Raw genomic sequence first — 22,695 nt, forward strand, 5'->3', positions numbered from 1 at the left:
CGATCCCATAAGCCTGGGTCATGCCCTGAGTGGAAGGCAAATGCTCATGGACTGAGCCACCCGGGTGCCCCCGAGGAAGTTCTTTTGTGGTGATAGACCAATTTTGTATCTTGATTGTGGCATTACAAGAATCTATGCATGTGACAAAATTGCACAGAACTATAAACACACATATAAATGAAAGCAGGTTTTGAAAATGATGAAAATAAACTCTGTAGTGTAGTTAACAGTAATGTACTGAGGTCGATGTCCTGGTTTTTACGTTGTACTGCAGTTAGATAATATGTCATCGTTGGGTGAAATTGGGGGTACTAATTCCACAAACTCTCGACAATCTAGAAAATGTTTAAAATACTTTTTGAAATGAAAAAGAGAGAGAGAGAGAGAGAGAAGAAAAATCAACTTTGCCAAAGACCTTCCACCGTACATGGCATGTCTCTGGTTGCTTTATCCACAAGAACCTACTCTCTCTCTCTCCTCCCCAGACACACAACATGACATCCTTTTGAAGTTTCCAGTGGAATGCAAGTTGCCTTAGACTAGGAGGTACAGAAAAGTTGCATATATAAAAATAGTTCAAAAGAACACCAGCATATCAGATTCACCAAGTTAATATTTAACCAGTTCATTTTATCACATGGGATCTATCTCTCCATCTCTATCACTGTTTCAGAATCATGTGATGTTAAGTTTCATCCATCCTGAGCCTCTGCCCCTAAGTACTTTAATGTTTATTTCCTAAGAACATTCTCTTACACACTCACAGTACTGTTAACTTCAGTAAATTTAAACACTGAGTCAATACTTTAATCCATGGTTCCTATTCCACTTTTATCAATGGCCCCAGTGACATCCCGCCCAGAATGGAGCCTGTCGACCGTGTCTTTGAAAGCCTTGGTAGATCCCGTCTGCTACCAGTCTCTCCTCGTCACGGGGCCCTCGGAATTCGCATCTGTAAACTGGGATCTAGTCATCCCCCCATCCTTTGTGAGCAAAGGCGCTGTAACAATCTACGCGAGTATCTCTCTTCTGCATCATTATTCCCCAGAGGGTCTAAACTTCCGTCGTGGGTCGGAGCTGGAATTTAGGGAGGAATCCTTCAGAGAAGAGGTGACAGAGACCGTGCGAGGGACTCCCCTTTCCACCCCCCTCACCTGGAGCGCGGGCGGCCAATCGGCGGCGCGCCCCGGATCCGGCGGCCAATGGGAGGACGGCGCGGCGCGCTCCCCCAGGGCTATAAGTGCGCGGGGGCGGCGGAAAGTGAAAGTGCTGCGGACGCCGAGGACGCCGCTGACGCCGCCGGCCTGCAGCCGAGCCGAGGGGATGCTCAGAGCTCCCGCGCCGCGGCCGGGTGAGGCGGGGGCGCCCACCCAGTCCAAGCCGCTCACCTCCTTCCTCATCCAGGACATCCTGCGGGACGGCGCGGAGAGGCGCGGCGGCCACACGAGCAGCCCGCAGCCCCCGCGCCAGCCGGACCCGCCGCGAGACCAGGAACCGGAGCCGGAGCGAGGAAGAGGCGGCGCCGGGGCGCCCGAGGATGAGTGGAGCGCCCAACCGGGCGCCGCGCAGGAGGCCGAAGCGCACGGAGAGAGCGAGCCAGGTGAGCAGGCGGCGAGGCTGCGGCGGCCGGGCTGGGCCAGGGTGCGGTCCCAGAGGAGGGGCGGGCCGGCCTGCGGGCTGCACCGGCGCGACGTCGCGGAGCTCCGGCTGCAGGGATGCGGGGCCCCGCGGCGACAGGCCAAGGGACCTCACCTCCTCCCGCCGGAGGCGCGCCTCAGAAATCAACCCTGAGCCCCACAGTCAGGGTGGCGCAGGATTTGTACCTGGGCTGGACTCGCCGGGCACCGAGCTCTCTGCTCCGCGGGCTCTGGCTCCCGGGGCTCCAGAGTGAGCGCACACGCGGCGCCCCGAGCCCCAGCGTCCCAGATGAAGACCACGCCACGCGCTCCCAGTCCCCGCGGGACCCTCGATCCGCGCCCGCCCCGCGCAACCTCTTCGCAGTTACAGTTATATATATAAAACAAGTAACTGATCAGGGTTTGACAAGCGAAGACTCCCTTTGCTTCCCAACTCCACGGGCAGTAAAACTGCATTCTGAAGGTCCCTGCGGCCTTCAGGAAATAGAACACCGTTAGAACGTTTAGAGCAGATTTCTTTCCTTGTCCTGTCACTTCGGATGAGGTGTCCTAACGGCCTGTTTAGAAAAAAAGGGGGCCTAAAGCCAGAGGAGGAACTTGCCCTTTGCCTGCACCGCCTTTCCTATAACACAAACCCTCTTCCGACATCCAAAAGTTAATGCTCATGCCTTTGGGTCCTGCTTTACCAGCAGCCTGATTTCTGTGTCTTCCCTTCCTGGCTTCTCTTCTGGCTTCACTTCTCCCACCTCTTCTCAACGCACGCACATCCAGGACCCTAGTGAATTCTCCTGGACGATATGGCAGGAAGCTCTATCACTAGAAGCTTCTAACTTTGGTTCTTGATGACTGTTAGAGAACTAATACATAATATACATATTCACTCACTCCCCACTCAGGAGAGTTCCTTAGTCATGTGAAAAAAGTGAAATGTATCCAAGATGACAGTAGGCTGTTTGTTCACTCACTGAAGAGATAAGGGTGGCTTGAATTCTGTTCTCTTCCCTCTAACATGTAACCTTTTCCTTCCCATCCCTCCTCCTTCTCCTTTCCAGATAGACACTTGGAGACTTATCTGTTGGACTGTGAAAACAGCGCAGACTCCTTACCAAGCCTTCCGCAAACCTCGAAACAGCCACAGAAGCGCTCCCGTGCTGCCTTCTCCCACACTCAGGTCATCGAGTTAGAAAGGAAGTTCAGCCACCAGAAGTATCTGTCAGCCCCTGAAAGGGCTCACCTGGCCAAGAACCTCAAGCTCACTGAGACCCAAGTGAAAATATGGTTCCAGAACAGACGCTATAAGACCAAGCGAAAGCAGCTCACCTCGGACCTGGGAGACCTGGAGAAGCACACCTCCCTGCCGGCCCTGAAAGAGGAGGGCTTACCCCAGGCCTCCCTCATCTCCATGCATAACAGCTACCCTTACTACCCCTACCTGTACTGCTTGGGGGGCTGGAACCCACCTTTCTGGTAACGCCAGCGCAGATGACAATCCCAAGTGGTCAGGCACTGCCTTCCCTGGGTCGCATCTCTGGAAAGCAAAAGGCCAGCCAGGCTCAGGGAGGCCTGAGGAGCGAGAGGCGTGCATACTGACCCCGCCGGAGGCTTGCATGGACACCCCTGATTCTTCCCTGGTGAGCCAATGAAAGATCTGCGATAGCGAATAATACCCAAATAGATCCCCCCAACACATGATATGGCACTTTGTTTGCTCTTAGAGACCTCCGCCAAGTGGGGAGGGATAAAATCAAGCGCTGTTTCTAGCACTTCTGTGGTTTTGTGTGAGTTGTCCCCATTACCCCTAAGGATGCTGATTCCACTCGACCTCTTGCGTCACTGAACATCGACCCTGAGAGTGCAAACCTGAGGGGGAGAAGGATGGCCAAGACAAGGGTGTTCCCTCCCGAATTCCACTTCACTTCACAAACCTCTCACGGGCCTTCGAATGCGATCGGGGTTCCTCTCTGTCCCCATAAGAGAGAAGAAGACAGAGGCTGTCCCAGGGAAGCCTGTCTGCTAGGCACAGACTGGCATGGGAGATGGGGATGGGTAGGAGATGAAAACGTGAGCTGCTTCTTCCTTTTTAAATAATGCACCAACCTAAGTATTTACACGGTGGCCCAAGCAGAACAAGAAGCACTCACTACGGTTCTGGGACAAGTTGTGTAAACAGAAATTGTAGTGCATTAGGTAGGCCCGGGACAGAAGACTCTCTGGGTGTCAGAGAATGGCCCGAGGAACCTCTGCATTGCGGCTGGGCGGTTGGGGGGTGGCGCATGATTTTTGTTAATAAAGGTAAAAAAGCTTCCTCTGGACCTTTTTGCCCTGGGCCTGAGAATTGGAATGAGTAGTTTGTTGGAGTTTTCAGGCTGTAATTCATACTAAACCGTGACAGATCACATGCTTCTTTCCTGTAAGCTCCTGCCTTCCATCCTTTTGTTTTTTTTGTCCCTTTTCCACAACAGTCACCCACCGAAGGGCTTCTTTTCAACCCAGACTTTTAGTCTGGCTGCACCTAACATATGCCTTCCTTATTTAGCCTGAGATCTGGGGTGGGGGGGGGTTGTTTTGTTTTTTTCTTTTTTTTTCTCCCGAAGCTTTCTCTCTCCTGGGTTTAAGGGGGGAAAAAAAAAAAAGTAGGGTAGGGGGAAGATTCTGACTTGCCTAAAAGACTTTTTTTTTTTTCAAACTAGCAATTCATATATTTTTTTTTCTTTAAAAACGTACATTAAATCCCAAATCCTATTTAAAGATTTGACAGCTCGAAAAGGTCACCGCTGCTTTTATAAGACTTTCGGTGGCTCTGTTGTTACAGTTCAAAGTCAGACAACCCTCTGGGATCCCTGCAGGCCGAGGAGTTTAAGAGGTATCGGGCTTTCACACACGGAGAACACAGGGCAAAAAAAGAGTCGGGCACCATGAGCTGTCCAGTGGAAATGCGGGGTTCGTGGTCAGGGCGGAAAGAAAAGGCAAGCCGGGGCCTTGGGGAGCTGGGTCCCTGGCTGCAAGCTGATGGGGGGCTGATAGCCCTTGGTCAGCAGGGGTTAGGGAAAAGGAAACCCTTTTCAAAACACATTACTGTGTCGTCCATCACCAAACAAATGAAAATACTTCGGGAGCTGTATTTAATGCTCATAAAAAACAGGTCCCCCAAATGAGTCACCTCGTTGACTTCAACGACAATGAGAAGAGGGCAAAGGAGAAATCTGGCCACACTTCTGTTTCTACCCGACTGTCTAAGGTGACCCAGCGGAGGGCAGACGTCAGAGCAGAAGAAGCCAGTTACTAATGAGGGTACCCCAAAGCCTGGAAATCTCTTGATCCCACTACTTAATTCTGTTTAGTGAGAAACCTTTCAATTTCCTCCTGTTAAAAGGGGCGATTTACTGTTGGTAGCAGAACTGCCAGAGTTGATAGAAAGTTGGCCCGTTTCACCCCATTTTCTCCTGCTTGGGCTCTGCATGGAAATACTGTTAAGACACTCAGCTGCTGACAACACCAGGGGCGCTGACGGCAGACTGGCCTAGATCGCTTGCTCCTGTCACAAGGCTTTGAAGAGAAGCATTCAGTGCCCACTCCCCGCTCAGTACCCTTTCTCACCCCACTCTTTTCACCTGCCATTCTGCAAGTATTAAACATTGTACAGTGATGTGTGTATTGTGTTGCCAAAAAAAAAAAAAAAAAGTCTTTGTTTAAAACTGCTTGGTCTATGAATCCATCTCGCTCTTCCTCCATTGGAGCTTGTTACTCCCCCATCTCCAAACTGGTAGGACAGCACTGGAAGAACTGGTGTCTGGGTATCTGATAGGTGAACTAGAGGGTGCCCCGACCGCCTCACCCCAGACCGCCTCTTTCCATTCCGTAATTCAGTCTGGGCTCTCCACCTGCCTAGCAAACTCTGCTCCAGTCTGTAACGTGAAAACCTGTGACTTGAAGTTTAGTAATGAACCCCAACCAAACTTTATTTTTCTAAGTATTTTCGGCAGTGTATGAGTGTTTTAAAAATAAAGCACTGTGACTTTATTAGACATCTTTGCGTATGGGTTTTTGTTTCCTAAAAGCTGTGTGCTTTTGAGCTTACCTATTTCTGGTTACCATGTTCTCCCTCCCTCAGCCTTCCTGACTAGAATCTAAGGAGACCAGATAGTCAAAAACAGTAGCTTGCCCAGTGCCCAATGATGGTTATTCTTTTGTAAAAGCACCGCCCCTCCACCCCCCCATTCCTAGTAAATCTGTGCAAGGGAGTACTTTCTGCCTTCAGTTTAAAGCAAAGTACTTTCTGCCTTCAGTTTAAAAATCATCTCCAGCTCCTGCCCTTTTGTTTTCAAATAGAGAAAATCAGGTATTTTCCTGTATTTCTGGAAGATTCTGATGGGAACATGGAGAGCACAGCAATACTTCTTCTAAAATTCCCCTTTCTGGGGCACCTGGGTGGCTCAGTCGTCTAAACTTCTGACTCTCCCTTTCTGCCCAGGTCATGATTTTGTGGGGGTCGTGAAATTGAGCCCCACATGGGGCTCCGCACTCAGCAGGGAGTCTGCTTGAAGATTCTCTCCCTCTGCCCCGCCCCCCACTTATAAGCGCTCTTTCTCTCAAATCTTTACAAATATTTGAAAAAATAAAATTTTGTTCCATCTCCCACCAACCCCTCCCACTGCAACACTCCCCTGGTCCTCTGGTGCGTGCATCTCCCTGGAAATGTCACCTTCATTCAGGGCGGAAAGACCTCTTGGAAGTAACACCTTTGAATTGGATTCACCAAGTATTGAAAATGGGTTTAAAATAAAATACATAGGGGAGCCTCAGTGGCTCAGTCGGTTAACCGTCTGCCTTCAGCTCAGGTCATTAACCCCCGGGACTTGGGATCAGGCCCCACATCGGGCTCGCTGCTCAGCAGAGAGTCTGTTCCTCCCTTTCTCTCTCCTTCTGCCTCTCCCCCAGCTTATCCTCGCTTCCTCTGGGGTCGGGAATCTGAGTGCATTCTCAGTGAACCTTCTGCCTACAGCTCTCCATCACGAGGACCCCAGCTAAATGACTTTCTCTTTACTTTCACACACTCTCTCTCAAATAAATAAAATCTTAAAAAATATATAGATAGATAGATAGATATACATATCTATCTATAGCATATAGATAGATAGATATGTATATATATAACACATCCTTCATCTGCCTGCACTTAAACCCTCATTAAATCCCACAAGCAGGGTGTCTCATGCACCTGATTACCTGAGAGAATTGGTGCCCCCTCAATCCTTCAAGGAAATAGAAGCTTAAAGAGTAAGGTGCTTACTCGAGGTAAAACATATCATAATTTCAAAGTTTGCTCTAATCCTTTAAGTACATTGTACACACAGGTGGGGCCTCCCCTAGCATGTTCACATCATGAGATTTAACTCTTTGCACAAATCCATAACCATCCTCCCCTCCCCTGGAAGGCCATTAGCTCTCAAATTACAAAGGGCTCTTGCAGTAAATTAACAGATGTGGATTTCTTTTTTTAACCATTAAAAGTAACTAATCCAGGAAATTAAACAAAAATGTCTCATCTCTAGAGACACTTACTTCCCTGCCTCCTCTTCTTTGTCGCTTTTCCAACTTTCCCTCAGTATCTCTACTAATCTCACACCCGTCGGCTTCCAGAAACTCTCCTGAGCATGCCACATGTTTGTGGTAGCTGGAATTCCCGGGCCATCTCTCTCCCAAGTTCCTTCAGGTGCAGATTGCTAGCGTCACTAGCTTTGTCCCTGGTGGTCCCTTTGGTCCTCCCAGGGCCTCCTTAGGAAGGCCAGACCTGTCAGAAGGGGAAAGGAACATGAGAGATCTACACCTGACAAAAACGTGTTCCTTTAACGACAGAGCACGTCGTCCTTCCAGGGTGCTGCTCAGATCACACACCCTAAAGCTGGCCTCTGAGGGACCAGTAAAGAGAAAGTCATTTAGCTGGGGTCCTCGTGATGGAGAGCTGTAGGCAGAAGGTTCACTGAGAATGCACTCAGATTCCCGACCCCAGAGGAAGCGAGGAGGGCGGAGAGAGGAAGCTGACCCTCAATGAAGGTGCGACTGGGGCCTCAGCCAATATGTATATTTTTTAATTTTAAAGAGTTTATTTATTTGAGAGAGAGCGCGAGAGAGTGCGTGAGAGAGTGCGTGAGAGCACGCACTGGCGCACGTGTGAGACGGGGAAGGGGCAGCAAGGGAGGGAAAGAATCCCGGACAGACTCGTTGCTGAGCTCAGAGCCCCATGCCTGGCTAGATCTCATGATCCTGAGATCATGACTTGGGCCACACCAAGAGTCAGTGGCTCAGCCAACTGAGCCACCCAGGTGCCCCTCACCCTTAAGAAGCTCCAAAGTCAATGTGTCCGGATTGAAGCAAGAGCAAGGGCCCGTGGATCCCAGCATCAGCCACTTCCTGAACGTGGAGTAATCCTGGACAGTGCAATTCCTTACCGGGTATCGCGCTGGCCGCTGAGAGACACAGTGTGTGTCACTGGCATCAATATTCCCAGCAGCGATGGGGGTGCATCTCTCGGAAATTGGGGGCTTGGCGGAGCACTCTGGAATTCACCGTGAGACACGGGAACCTTTTTTTGGTCACTCTCAGGGCCAGAGTGACCACCACTCTTTGCAATGAGGAAATCCCGGTCGAAAGGTTCAGACAAGGCCGAGAAGCACCGAGTTCTCCACAGAGACATCCGGACTCTGCTTCTCCCACAGCCATCACCAGTGTGTCACCAGGGCTTGTTTTTCAAAGCCGAGAGTTACCTACTGCCCAAGAAGGGGGCAGGAACGATAGTGCCTGGACATGAAGAGCTCCTAGTTTAGTCACAGACTTGGCCTTCAGGCAAACTTTCCCAGACAGACGACCCCATCAAAGTCTGCGAGGAAAAGCAAAAGAATCTCAGTTTCCATACCGTGTCCTCCTCTCACCACTGCAAAGGCTCCAGATGCCGCCTTGGTTTATTTCCTGAGCTTGCTCTGGGCCTGAGATGGGGTTCAGGAGAGATTTGGGATAGATCCCTCAGGTCCCCTAACTGGGCAGGTAACACCTGTTCCCAGCCAATCCAGGGACAGGCACAGCCCTTACTGGGGAGATCATGGGGTACAGAGGAGGGATGACACGGAGGAAAGTCCCGTTTTCCCCTTGGAATAACTAAAGAAACTTCTACAAGTTTTTTTTAAAGGCGTAGAAATCCTTGGTGGCACCTGGGAAGTAAACGCTGATTTTGCTCCTCTGAAGGCAGCACTGAGTCTCAAACAGCAATATCCTCTGGGTCTCAGTCACACCTGCTCCTGGGCCCGTGGCTGTCAGCATTGGCTGCATGATAGAACATCCTGGGAGTCTTTATAGAAATACCAATGGCCCAGCCCTACTTCACCGCAGTTGCACTGTAATCTCGGGAAGTAGGGCTCAGCATCAGTGTTTCTGAGCACCAGTGTCCGAGGTTACAAACCACTTACTTAGCTTCTTTTCAGCCGGATCTCCTCCTCGGCCTCACAGGTGCCTGGTGACAGAGAGCTGCCTGAAGGAGGCAGCCGGGAGGGGAAGAGTGGGTTTGTTTGTTTGTTTGTTTGTTTTTTCTTGTTACAGAGAACCGATGTTCAGCTTTTTCTTACTTTCTTCTGAAACCTCCTCCTCTTGGAATTTCTGACATCATCAAAAGGCCCTCGATAATCCGGGAAAGCCCAGCTCGTTCTAGTTAATCCCTCACTCAAAGCTGAAGGTGTCTGGCTTACCTGGCAATCCGTGAGCACTTATCACCCATCTCGGCCCAGGTCCACCCAGCCTGACAGCATGCTCTGACCTCGCATGGAAGACAGGAAAGAAAAAATTCCAGCCTCACCTCTTGCCCAGGAGACTTCCCGTGTCCTGGAAGCACACAGCCTTGTTTGTGTGCCTCGGGGAACTCTGGGTGTCATGTAACATCTGTCAGCTCGCGTCACACTTCCCTGACAGCCCATCTATTAGGATTAAGTCGTGTCTTAAAGCTGACATAACATTTACACTTCCTTCTGCCAAACTGGTAATATTAAGCTTTTTTTAAAAAAAAGTGTGTGTGCCGAGATGGATAAGGTGGAGGATGGTTCGAGGTTGAGGGAAGGGACATGCCTTGAAACAACACGGCTTTTGACTTTGTGTGCCATTAATGCACAGCTGGCGTCAGAACTCCAGCTCCAAGCCAGGAGAGCTTAAACTTGACCTAAACATCTGGGATGGGAGATGGGAAATGAGCTCACTCTACTGGGTTCTTTTATGGAGAAGAATGCAGGGAATATGCAGAACATGGACTTGGGGGGATGGGGAAGAGATGTCACTCCCTCATGGAAAAGTTTGGAATCTCTCCCTCACTCCATGCCGAGGATTTGTTTATACTTAGATCCTTGATGATTTTTTTTCCCTTTCAAGGAAGATCTGACTCATCAAAGGCTCATCCATGCGGTTCCGTGACTTGCAAAGTGAGGTATGGAGTGGGTCCAGATGACTGCCATGGGCAAAGGAGAGGCACTCATTTGGCTGTCACAGAGCTGTCGTTGCAGGGACCACAGCTTCCTGAGACAAGACCTGGCATCACCGAGATGGCAGCAGGAGAGGCTTCTGAGTGGGATGAAAGAAGTGAGACACTCACGGAGGCTACAGACTTGACTTTTGTCACTCCTTTGACAATAAAATCGGTTAAATTTTATTAATAGGTAGGTGAGACTTGTTGTCAATGTGTAAAATGCATCAAGAAATTCCACCGGAAGGAACCCTTGAGATAGAGAAGGGAACAGAAGCCGGGAAGGGCTGATGGCGAGCGTGAGCAAAGACACAAGACAGACTCCAGTGGTTCGGCTGTCAAAGTGCTGCAGCCTCTTATTTTCAGAATCCCAACTCCAGAAATGCCTTTTTGACCTTGACTTAAATTGTGTGCCCTGTTGCTGAGCTGTTGCCTTTTCTCCTTCTGAGCCAGGTCAATGGCGAGTGAAAAGCAAAGGTGAAGCAGGGAGGGAGGGATGGCAAAGAGTGGGAGGTGGCGGTAAGGGGAGGGGGTGGCTGGGCAGGTAGTTTTCCATGGCCTGTGGAAGCAACATCCTGAATGCGTGAGCTCCTCACCCCTCTCATTGGCTCCCGATTGACCCCAGAGTGGAGAGATGGCTCCATGTCCTAGAGATGAGATTTTATTACAGAGACAGACTGGGAGCATGTCAACTTCGGCATTATGAAGGAACAAACCTGGACCCAGATCTGAAGAAAGGTGTTCTCATTATGACCCAAATAGGTTTTATAAAAGCTTGTGTAGGCACACACCCCAGAGTAACAGCATGGGTTTCCACACAAATAGGGCCAGCTTCCCACATGGAGGAGCAGCTTGGTGGAAAATGAGGCGCATGCTACAACAGGACACCATGGGAAAGGACTTGAGAAAGCTAGCTGACCGTAAGCCCTAAAAGCCAGAATGAATTGGATCTTGGGCAGCAACCAAAAATATATTGTATCCAGAGCACTGGGGCTCAGCATAGCTCCCTACTCTGTCCTGAGCTGAGAGAAGTTCAACATTGATCAAGGATATATCTGCTAAGTGGAGGAGCGAATGAATGAGTCCAGACTTCACCCCAAGTGCTAGGTGTGGTTCTGAGCCCCCAACTTTGAGGTAAACTGTACCCAGTTCAGAAAAGCATAATTGAAATGATGGAAGGGTTTGAAATGTCACAGGAAGTGGAGTTAAGGAAACTAAGAATATCTAACCCGGAAGAGGGAAGTCAGGGCCAGGTTGGTCAGAGAAGAGGGGAGAACGATGAGACGTCTTCTGTATTGTCTTAGGTGGAATCTTCAAAGTGACACAGAGCTCAGATCAGCGATTTCTGAAAGATCCCTGGGCTGACGTGGACTGTCCGTCACTGGGGAGGTGACAACCCTTTGGCAAGAAGGTCATAAGGAAGATGGATGTATGTGATGCAACGCTAAGATCCTTGCCAGCCCTCTGGTTCCGCAATTCTAGGGAGAAGTACTGGGTTCTAGTTCATCTACTAACCGTGAGGTAAGGGCCAATCTCCCAGCTCTTCTGAGTTTCAGCTGCTCCTTTATTGGATGGAGAAAATTAGTCAAATCTGGTCCCATCTCATTAGGGAAAAAAAACACTTGTGTGATTTCAGGGGCAATGGAAATCTACTGACTGATGCTTGAAATTGATATCTGAAATTCCACCCTCCCAGATTCATTCCTGAACCTCAAGAACCCATCTCCAGCTAAAATGTGAATCTTCCTGGGGCATCTGAGGGGCTCAGTCAGTAAAGGTCCAACTCTTGATTTCAGTTCAGGTCATGATCTCAGGGTCATGAGATCGAGCCCCGCACCAAGCTCCAGGCTGGGTGTGGAGTCTGTTTAAGTAACTCTCTCTCCCTCTGCCCTTCACCCACCCCTCAAAAAAAAATATGAATCTTCCTGAGAAAACTAATGAATTAAACCTGATGAATTCTCAACCCTCACATCTCAATATGTTTATTAATTTCAACCAAAAGAACTTGTGACACTGAAAAAGAGAGGTGAAAGCATAAGAAAGAATGCTAGAGGCTTGAAGAGAAAAAAATAAATCCTATTACCAAATTTCATCTAAGTTTAGCCTTGCCTACGCTGATTGCTTTATTGCTCTGTCCTACATCCAGGACTTAAACGACTGCATTCCTTTCATGGAAACCTTCTGACATTGGACCTCAGAGCGTGTATATTGTTTCCTGGGAAGTGGATGTCCAGAGAAAGGTAACAGTGTTCTAGAAGCAAAAGGACAGAGGAGTGATGAGTTGTCTCTATCATAATATTCATGTTTCTCCTTCCCTGAAACTCAGCCATCAAGAATCCAGTGAATATGGAGGGAAACAAAAACATCTCCATATTTATTTCAATTTTAATTTTTAACCAAAAATGTCGTAGCCCTAAGCCCTTTACCTAAATCAATAATTGTTTATATTTCTCTAAATGCAGCGTGGTATAATAAACGTAGCATATATTTTAGCCTGAGGACTGACCTGTAACTCTGGTTGTATCTTTGTATTAGCTATATGACCTTGGGCAAGTTATTTGATATTGGTATGAGTCAGATTCTTCATCTTTAAATGGAGGTAATAATGCCTCATTGACAGGGCAGTTCTGGGATAAAGTGGAATAAATTCACTGTACATTATCAGGTCATCAAGAATTGTCAGCTTTCCTCTTTTTGAGAATACATCTAGACTCTGATAGAACGTATGCATAAAATTCACATACTATAATTAAGTATATGCAATGGTCACTTAACATATTTCTCTTTTTTATTTTTAAAGATTTTTATTTATTTATGAGACAGAGAGAGGGAGAAGCCAACCCCCTACTGAGTAGGGACCCTGGGATCATGACCATGATTCTTCAAGGTGTAGTCATTTCTCCTAGACTGAGCTATAACTCCAGGGATTCCACTCCATATGGGGTCTTTCCCACAGGGGAGGAACTATGGTTTCTGGGCTTATATCATTAGAGGTGGAGGACTAGCAACCAGGGCTGTTCTCTTCCATGCCCAAAGCTGGATTGCACAAATACAGACAAAGAAAATAAATCAACAAAAATAGCTAAGAGGCATTTCTAAACATGTCCAGCTGCAAAAATTTATGGCTATTGGCTCTTGGAAAAGGTCGTTTCAGATAAGCCAACTATTTATACAGAAAACAAAAATGAAACTTATATTGATTGGTTTTCAGTTGACTATCCCTGGGCCTGGGAGAAGCAACGAGTGGGGAAAAAGCCAACCTCACCACCTTGCTCTTTGCCAGTGCCTCATTCACAAAAGCCCCCCCCAAATCTGGACAAGAGAGAGAACCTCTGAGAAAGCTGAAGTTCAGTGTTTCATGGCCATGAAGGCTTTCCCCCACCCCATTTCTTTTCATTTCTTTTGAAAAAGAGAGAAAAGAGCTAGGTAAGTTCTCTTGCATGTCAAAGTAGATCTCTGAGTACTGAAGGAGAGGTGGCCCACGGTAGTAACTCTGTTAGCAAGGAACATAAGACTTCCTATGTGAATTGACCCAATGAATGAATCTACTTCTCAAAGGCTAGGTGCCCTTAGGAAAGTTATTCTCCTCCCTTTACTTTGATGTCTCCCTCTGTACAGTGGTCGTTAAGGTCTGTCTACATTTAATGATTTCGCTTCCATTTTTGAAGCTATCGGACCCTTCCCTTGACCGTAAGTTCAAATAAATTAAGGTGTCAAAATTAAGTTTGCCTATAAGATGTCATCCAAGCAGATTCCCAGTAATATGTCACAATGTCCAGCTTCATGTAGGTTGTGTTAAATTCTCACACACACACACACACACACACACACAAAATTGTTTCACATGACTGTTGATAGAACCAAAGAAAACAATGCTGCTAGGGTCATTTGAGAACTATAAAGGAATCCTTCCTGTAATATGTGTAATGCAGATGTTAGCGTACCTGGGATCTCCTGGCCCCTTGAGAGCCGGATAAGCTGAGCTCAAAGTCCCATTCATGCCCTGTCAAAACCCAAACCTTCAGCAAGATGGTCGCTAATTCCTAGTGGGTTCATTTCATTCTCAGTTTCCACAGGTGCTAAGTCTATTCACTACAGACATGAAATGCAAGTTCTTTCTTGAATCCCTAAACAAAACACAACTCTCACACAAAGCATTTCTAAGTTTGGTAGGATGCACTGAAAATGAGTCAAGGTGGTGGGGGACCAAATGTGAGTGTTATTCCATAACGAATGAAGATTTTTCAACTAAACATCTGAAATCCCCGCAAAATTGTGGAATTTCTACTAGTTGTGTTATCAGATGTGGACAGCAATCTCATTTCACCTGCTAATTCCTCCTCTCTTTCTCTTTACTTCCCTCTTTCTGGATCCTCCCTCTTGGAAACAAAGAGAATCTTCTTGTTTCAACGAGGACATATTGCCACAGTTTTTGTTGCCTTGTCTCATGCCTTCATGTATTTTTTTTTTAAATGGCATATTTTTCCCTAAGAAGAATTTTGGCGCCCAGTAATGATAACTATCCATTTGCATTACATATATAATTCACAATGTTAGGAAAGTTTCAGACAGAAAAGTAGAATCAACTTAAAAGTAGAATCTTTTCAAGCAGTCTTAAAATGTCTTTAGCTGTACCCAGGGGTAGACAAACAAGGAACAATTAATTTAGAACCTCTGATTATATGAGTCTCTGAGCTAGGCCTTATTAGTCAAAAAGTTTGAAATACAATATGAAGGCAAAAGATCCAGAATAGCCAACACAATCCTGAACAAGAACAAAATGGAGGGACTGATACTATCTGACCTCAAGATTTACCATAAATCTGCAAATAATCGAGATAGTGTGGCATTGGCAAAAAAATAGAGACCTAGATCAGTGGAACAGTACACACATCATAGAACTAGACATACACAAACATAGTCAGCTGATCTGTGATGAAGGAGCAGCAAAGGAAAGCCAGTGGAGAGAGAACAGTCTTTTCAACAAGTGATACTGAAAAGATTAGATGTTCATATGCAGATAAGATAAAATAAAATAAAAGAAAGGAATCTAGTCACAGACCTTACACTTTTCACAAAACCTAACTCAAAACTGATCATAGATCTAAATACAAACTGCAATACTGTAAAACTTCTGAAAGAAACCATCGGAGAAAATCCATTTGACCTTGGGGTTGAGATAAGATTTTAGATACAACACCAAAAGAATGACCCCTAACAGAAAAAATTAATTAGTTAGATTTTATTTAAAAATGTGTGCTCTGTGAAAAATATTGCTAAGAGACTGAAAAGACAAGCTACAGACCTGGAGAAAATATTTGCAATCATATATTTGATAATGGACTTGTATCCAAAATACACAAAGAATCCTTAAAACTTACCAATAAGGAAACAACTTAAAAACGGACAAAATATTTGAACAGGCACCTCACCAAAGATATACAGATGGCAAATAAACATATAAAAAATGTAAGCATCATTTGTCATTAAGGAATTGCAAATTAAAATGAGATACCACTATACACCTATTAGAATTGCTAGCATCCAAAAAACAGACATGCTGCCAGGGATGTGAAACAGTAGGCAGGAACTCTCATCCACTCTTGGTGGCAATGCAGAATGGCGCAGCTACTTTGGGAAACAGTACGGTAGTTTCTTGCAAGGATAAATGCAGTCTTACTCTGTGATCCAGCAACTGCACTCCTCAGTATTTACCCAACTGGTCTGAAAATGTATGTTCAGACAAACACCTGCACATTTACAGCAGCTTGATTCCTAATTGTCAAAAAATGGCAGTAACCAAGTTGTCCTTGAGAAGGTGCATAAGTAAACCATAGCATACTCATACCATACAATGGAATATTGTTTAATGATAAAAAGAAACAAGCTGGGGCGCCTGGGTGTCTCAGTGGGGCGCCTGAGTGTCTCTGCCTTCAGCTCAGGTCATGATTCGAGGGTCCTGGGATCAAGCCCCGCTTCAGGCTCTCTGCTCGGTGGGGAGCCTGCTTCCTCCTCTTTCTCTCTGCCTGCCTCTCTGCCTGCTTGTGATCTCTGTCTGTCAAATATATAGATAAAATCTTTTAAAAAAAAAAAAAAAGAAAGAAGCTATCAAGCCACGAAAGATATGGGAGAAACTTAAATACATATTGCTAAGTGAAAGAGACCAGTAGGAAAAGACTACACATGGTATGATTCCAATAATATGACATTCTGGAAAAGGCGAAATTATAGAAATATCAAAAAGTTCACTAGTTTCAGGGGAATCAAAGGAAAGAAAGAAGAATAAATAGGTGGGAATTTTTAGGGCAGTGAGAGTTCTGTATGATACTATACTGGTGGGATGTGACAGGGATTTATCAAAACCCATAGAACTTCACACTACGAAGAGAGATCCTTAATGTGTATGGGTAAAAAAGAAATTACTTAGGAGGTCAGAGGACCCCAGGAAGGAGTGCAGACTGCGATGAGAGACTCTAACTGTATTTTTTTAGAAGGGAGTTGGGGGAAATTGGAGGGGGAGACGAACCATGAGGGACTATGGACTCTGAAAAACAATCTGAAGCTTTTGAAGGGGCGGGGGGTGGGAGGTTGGGTGAGCCTGGTGGTGGGTATTATGGAGGGCACGAATTGCATGGAACACTGGGTGTGGTGCATAAACAATGAATTCTGATACACTGAAAAGAAATTAAAAAAAAAAAAGATTTTATTTATCTACCTGACAGAGAGAGAGATCACAAGTAGGCAAAGAGGTAGGCAGAGGGAGAGGGGGAAGCAGGCTCCCTGCTGAGCAGAGAGCCTTATGTGGGGCACAACCCAGGACCCTGAGATCATGACCTGAGCCAAAGGCAGAGGCATAACCCACTGAGCTACCCAGGTGCCCCAAGACTCTAACTGTATTACAGATGTATGAAACAACTCACAGAAGGAGGAGGGGTGGGGAAGGTACTGACCTAAGTAGTTTGGAAATGAGCGGAGACTGCAACGTTAAAGGCAGGGTGCAGATGACGTTGTAAAGGACCAGAGTTCTGTTTTGTTGTTTTTTAAAAAAGATTTTATTTATTTACTTAAGAGAGAGAGAGAGAGATAGCATGAGAGGGGAAAGGTCAGAGGGAGAAGCAGACTACCCGCCAAGTAGGAAGCCCGATGCGGAACTTGATCCAGGACTCCAGGATAGTAACCTAAGCCGAAGGGAGTTGCCCAACCAACTGAACCACCCAGGTGCCCAGGACCAGAGTTTTTGTATGTCACTGAAGTTAGCTAGTATAAATTCAAATTAGAATGTTATAACTTTAGATTGTTAAATGTAATTCCTCTGGTAAGCCATGTAAAAATATTTATAAAATATACACAAAAGGAAATAAGGGAATCATTATTTCACTACCCACACAAAAAAATCAACTAAACTCAGAAGAAGCAAGGCATAAAGCTACAAGGCATATAGAAAAGAAATAGGAAAATGAAAATGGGAAGTTGCTCTCTATTAGTAATTATTTTAAATTAAATTATTCAATTCTCCAATCTAAAGCGGAGATTGGCAGAATGGATTAAAAGACATAATCCAAGTATATTTTCTTCATAAGAAATTCGCTTTATAGTTAAAGGCACAACGGATTAAAAGTGAAGATATTCCATGTAAATAGTAACCATAAGATAGGAGCGTGGCTAAACTGATATCAGACAAAATACACAATAAATCCAAAAAGCAAACAAGAGACAAAGGACATTATATATTAATAAAAGTTTCAATAGAACAAGAAGAAAAGGTATAACAATTATAAATATTTACACACCTAATGACATACATGAAACAAAAATGGACAGAACTGAAAGGAGAAATATGCAGTTCTACAGTAATAGAGATTTTGATACTCCCCACTCAATAATGGATGGAACACTCAGACAGAAGATAAGTAAGGTAACAGAGGACTAAATACAATAAGCCAACTAGATTTAACAGACATACACAGAATAATCCATCTAGCAAGAATAAGGAGTCTTCTCAAATTCACATGGGACATTATCCAGAAGAGGCCATGTGCAGATCATAAATTAGTCTCAACAGATTTTTTAAAAGATTTCTTTATTTTAGAGACAGAGAGAGAGAGAGAGACAGATTGCAAGCAGAGGGAGGGGCAGAGAGAGAGGGAGAGAAGCAGACCCCCTGCTGAGCACAGAGACAAAGGCAAGGCTCAGTCTCATGAGCCTGAGATCACGACCTGAGCAGAAAACAAAAGTCGGACTTTGAACCTACAGAGCCACCTAGGTGCCTCCCAACAGATTTTAAAAGATAGATAATACACAAAGTATATTCTCCGATCACAACTGGATGAAGTTGGAACTCAGTAACAGAAAAAAACTGGAAAATTTACAAATTTTTAGAAATTAAGCAACACACTCTTGAACAACCAGTGGATTACAAGAGAAATTAGAAAGTCTTTAGAGACAAATGAAAACAAGACAGAACATACCAAAGCTCATAGAAGGCAGTGAAAGCAGGTGCAAAGGAACTGTAGCTATAAATGCTTATATTTTTGATGTAAAAATCTCCAGTCAACAACCTTAAAGAACTAGAAAAAGAAGAAAAAAATAAACTCAAATTTAGCAGAGGAGAGGAAATAATCAAGATCAAAACAGAAATAAATAAAAAGAGAATAGAAAAACAATTGGAAAAAATCAATGAAATCAAAAGTTGGTTCCTCAAAAAGATCAACAAAATTGACAAATCTTTACCTGAATTGACCAGAAGAGAGGAGACTTAAATTATTAAAGTCACAAATGAGAACAGGAATGCAACTACTGATTCTACAGAAATAAAAAGGATTATGAATTCTATAAACAATTGTATACTAACAAATCAGATATCCTAGATGAACAAATACACAGAAACACAAAACTTAAAAAAACAAATCGTGAAGAAATAGAAAATCTGAAAAGACCTATAACTAGGAAGGAGATTGAATCAGTAAACATAAATCTGACAAAGAAAAGCTGTGGACCTGATGGCTTCACTTGTGAATTCCACCAAACATTTCGGTAAGGATTAATACTAATCCTTCTCAAAATTTCCCCAAAAACTGAAGAGGAGGGACACTTCATAACATTATTCTATGAGGCCATTATTGCATTAATATCAAAGCCAAAGACACCATAAGAAAAGAAAATTGTAGGCCAATATCCCTCATGAACCCTGACTCAAAAACCCTCACAAAATATCAGTCAACTGAATTCAGCAGCATATTAAAAGGATTATACATCATGACCAAGTAGGATTTATTCCTAGAATGCAAGAACCAGGCAACATACAAAAATCAACCAATTGTTACAGAGTGAAGGGGCAAAAACCACACATGATGATCTCAATTAATGCAGAAAAAGCATTTGACAAAATTCAATACCCTTTCATGATCCAAACACTCAAAAAACTAGAAATAAAAGAGCCATATCAACATAATAAAGGCCATATAAGAAAAATTCACAGTGAACATTATACTCAGTGGAAAAAGACTGAAAGCTTTTCCTCTAATATCAGGAACAAGACAAGAATGCCTGCTTTTGCCAATTGTATTCAACATAGTAGTGGAAGTCTGAGCCAGAGCAATTAAGCAAGAAAAAGGGAAAGAAAGCATCCACACTGAATGAGAAGAGGTAAAATGTTCTCTCCTCAAATATGTAGAAAGCCTTTATATGTAGAAACCCCTAAAAGTTACACACTCACACACATAACCTTTTAGAACTAATAAATGAATTCAGCAAAGTAGCAGGATATAAAACCAATATACAAAAAGTTATATTTCTACACACTAACAATAAGCAACCTGAAAAAGGAATCAAGAAAACCATCAATTTACAATAGCATCAAAAAGAATAAAATACTTAGGAATTCACTTAATCAAGGAAGGAAAAGACTTGTAAGTGAAAACAAAAAAAAAAATGTTGAAAGAAATTAAAACAGACAGAGATAAATGGAAAGACATCTCCTGTTCATGAGCTGGAGGACTTCATATTGTCAAAATGTATTTGATACTACTCAAACTGATCTATAGATTCAGTGCAATGCCAATCAAAATCCAAACAAAGATTTCTTCAAATATAAAAAAAATTAACCCCAAATTCCTGTGGAATCTCAAAGGACGCATAGCCAAAACAATCTTGAAAAAGAATAACAACGTTGGAGGACACACACTTCCTGATTTCAAAATTTACTACAAAGTTGAGTAATCAAAACAATGTAGTACTGTCATAAAAACAGACACACAAAGCAATGTAATACAATAGAGAGCTCAGAAATGAGCCCTTGCATATAAGATCATATTATTTTTGACAGGAGTTCCAATACTATTCAATAGGGAAAGCGCGGTCTTTTCAACAGATGATGCTGGGAGAACAAAATATCCATAGGGAAAATAATGAAGCTGGCCCTCACCTACCACTAAATATAAAAACCAACTCAATATGAATCAAAGACCTATATAGAAGAGCTAAAACTATAAAACTCTAAGAAGAAAACATAGGGCAAAATCTTCATGACATTGGATTTTGCCAGGATTTCTTGCATATTAACCCTTCAGACTGAGCAACAAAAGAAAAAAATAGACAAATCAGACTTCATGAAAATTAGTGCACTGAAGAATACTACAAACAGAGTGAAAAGGAAATCCACAGAATGGAAGAAATATTTGTAAATGACCTATCTAGAGTATGTTAAAAAAAAACAACCAACCTCCTAAAACTCAACAACAACAAAAAAATCAAACAACCCAACTAAAAAATGGGCAAAGGACTTGAATAGACATTTTTCCAAATAAAATATACAAATGGCCAGCAAGCACATGCTCAACATCACTAGTTATTATGGAAATATAAATAAAAACCATAATGAGTACTGCCCATTAGAATGGCTACTATCAAAATAGCACTATTCTCCGTAGCTAAAATATGGAAGCAACACAAGCGTCCAGCAATCGGTGAATAAATAAGCAAAATGTAGTATATGTATACAATGGAATATTATCCTGCCTTATTAAAAATGGAAGGAAGTTCTGGCACATGCTACAGGAGAGATGAAGCTTGAGAACACAATGCTAAGTGAAATAAGTGAGTCACAAAAAGACAAATGCTGTATGGTCCCACTTATACGAGGTACGAGGATGGTTAAAATCACAGAAACAGAAAATTAGAATAGCGGGTTTCCAGGGGCTGGGGGAGGGAGGAATGGAGACTTACTGTTTAAGGGTATAGAGTTTCAGTTTTACAAGTTAACAAGGGTTATGGAGATGGATAGTTGTGATAGTTGCCCAAAAGTGAAATACACTTAATACCTCCGAAATTATTAAGATGAGGGGTACCTGGGTGGCTCAGTCATTAAGCATCTGCCTTCAGCTTAGGTTCATGATCCCAGGGTGCTGGGATCAAACCCTGCATCAGGATGCCTGCTCTATGGGAAGCCTGCTTCTCCTACTCCCCCTGCTTGTGTTTCCTCTTTTGCTGTGTCTCTGTCAAATAAATAAATAATTTTAAAAAAATTTACTAAGGTGGTAAATACATTATCCGTATTTTACCACCATAAAGATATTGAAAAAAATACATTTAAAAATACTTAAATGATGGGGCACCTGGGTGGCTCAGTGGGTTAAGCCTCTGCCTTCGGCTTGGGTCATGGTCTCGGGGTCCTGGGATCGAGCTCCATATGGGGCTTTCTGCTCAGCGAGAAGCCTGCTTCCCCTTCTCTCTCTGCCTGCTTCTCTGCCTACCTGTGATCTCTCTCTGTGTTAAATAAATAAAATCTTTAAAAAAAAATACTTAAATGAACGGCACAAAGACACTACATTCTTATTGATAAAGTTGCTTCCATGGGGGTATAGTTCAAAAATTCTGATACTGCTCTACATGTGGGCAGGAACTGAACAATTAAGTGAATTAAGTAAGTGAGTGGCACGTGGTGGGAGCCAGGTTTCTCACTGTTGGAATTAGGAATTCCCCGTGGAAGAGCACCTGGGTGGCTCAGTCGTTAAGCGTCTGCCTTCGGTTCAGGTCACGATCCCTGGGTCCTGAGATCGAGTTCTGCATCAGGCTCCTTGTTCAGCGGGGAGCCTGCTTCTCCCTCTCCCACTCCCTCTGCTTGTGTTCCCTTTCTCTATTTGTCTCTGTGAAATTAAAAAAAAAAAGAATTCCCCGTGGACAGAGACACAGGAAAGAGGCTGAAATGTTTCAGGCACTAATTCACTGGAGTTGAAAATGTCAGTAAGATCCGTGTTTAGCTTCCTGCACATACACAAGGGTCTATACGGAAATATTTCTTGATATGTATGGGTTAGTATACACATTTTTTTTTTTTTTTTTTGCTATGTCAGTTGAGAAGGAAATGGCACTGGAGAAAATGACACTGCAGTAACGATGAGCACACCTCCATCCAGATCTTGGTTTCTAATGCCATTCTCCAATAAAAAGAGACCAGGGCCCTTAGAGAAATGGCTAATTCTGGGACAGGAACAGGAAAGATACCAGATGAGCCTGGAGCCTCCTGTAGTGCCATAAAGTAAAGAAGCCCTAAAACAAAGAGAA

At 44.2% G+C, this 22,695-nt stretch overlaps 1 protein-coding gene across 1 annotated transcript; it reads left to right on the forward strand.

Moving 5' to 3' along the window:
• The first annotated feature begins 1,323 nt into the window (after positions 1 to 1,323).
• On the forward strand, positions 1,324 to 3,784 carry NKX3-1 (NK3 homeobox 1). Its single transcript, XM_032855923.1, has 2 exons — positions 1,324 to 1,600; positions 2,690 to 3,784. Exons 1-2 carry the CDS (start codon positions 1,324 to 1,326, stop codon positions 3,106 to 3,108), a joined length of 696 nt encoding a protein of 231 aa, XP_032711814.1. The 3' UTR covers positions 3,109 to 3,784.
• The last annotated feature ends 18,911 nt before the right edge of the window (positions 3,785 to 22,695 follow it).

The sequence above is a fragment of the Lontra canadensis genome, unplaced genomic scaffold (assembly GCF_010015895.1).
Source record: "Lontra canadensis isolate GAN:19392208 unplaced genomic scaffold, GSC_riverotter_1.0 scaffold10, whole genome shotgun sequence".
Lineage (NCBI taxonomy): Eukaryota > Metazoa > Chordata > Mammalia > Carnivora > Mustelidae > Lontra > Lontra canadensis.

Excerpts from the sequence above, each read along its gene's own strand:
- NKX3-1 (XM_032855923.1), top strand. The coding sequence starts at position 1,324 with ATGCTCAGAGCTCCCGCGCCGCGGCCGGGTGAGGCGGGGGCGCCCACC. Across the intron at positions 1,601-2,689 it reads GCACGGAGAGAGCGAGCCAG|ATAGACACTTGGAGACTTAT; the intron begins GTGAGCAGGCGG and ends TCTCCTTTCCAG.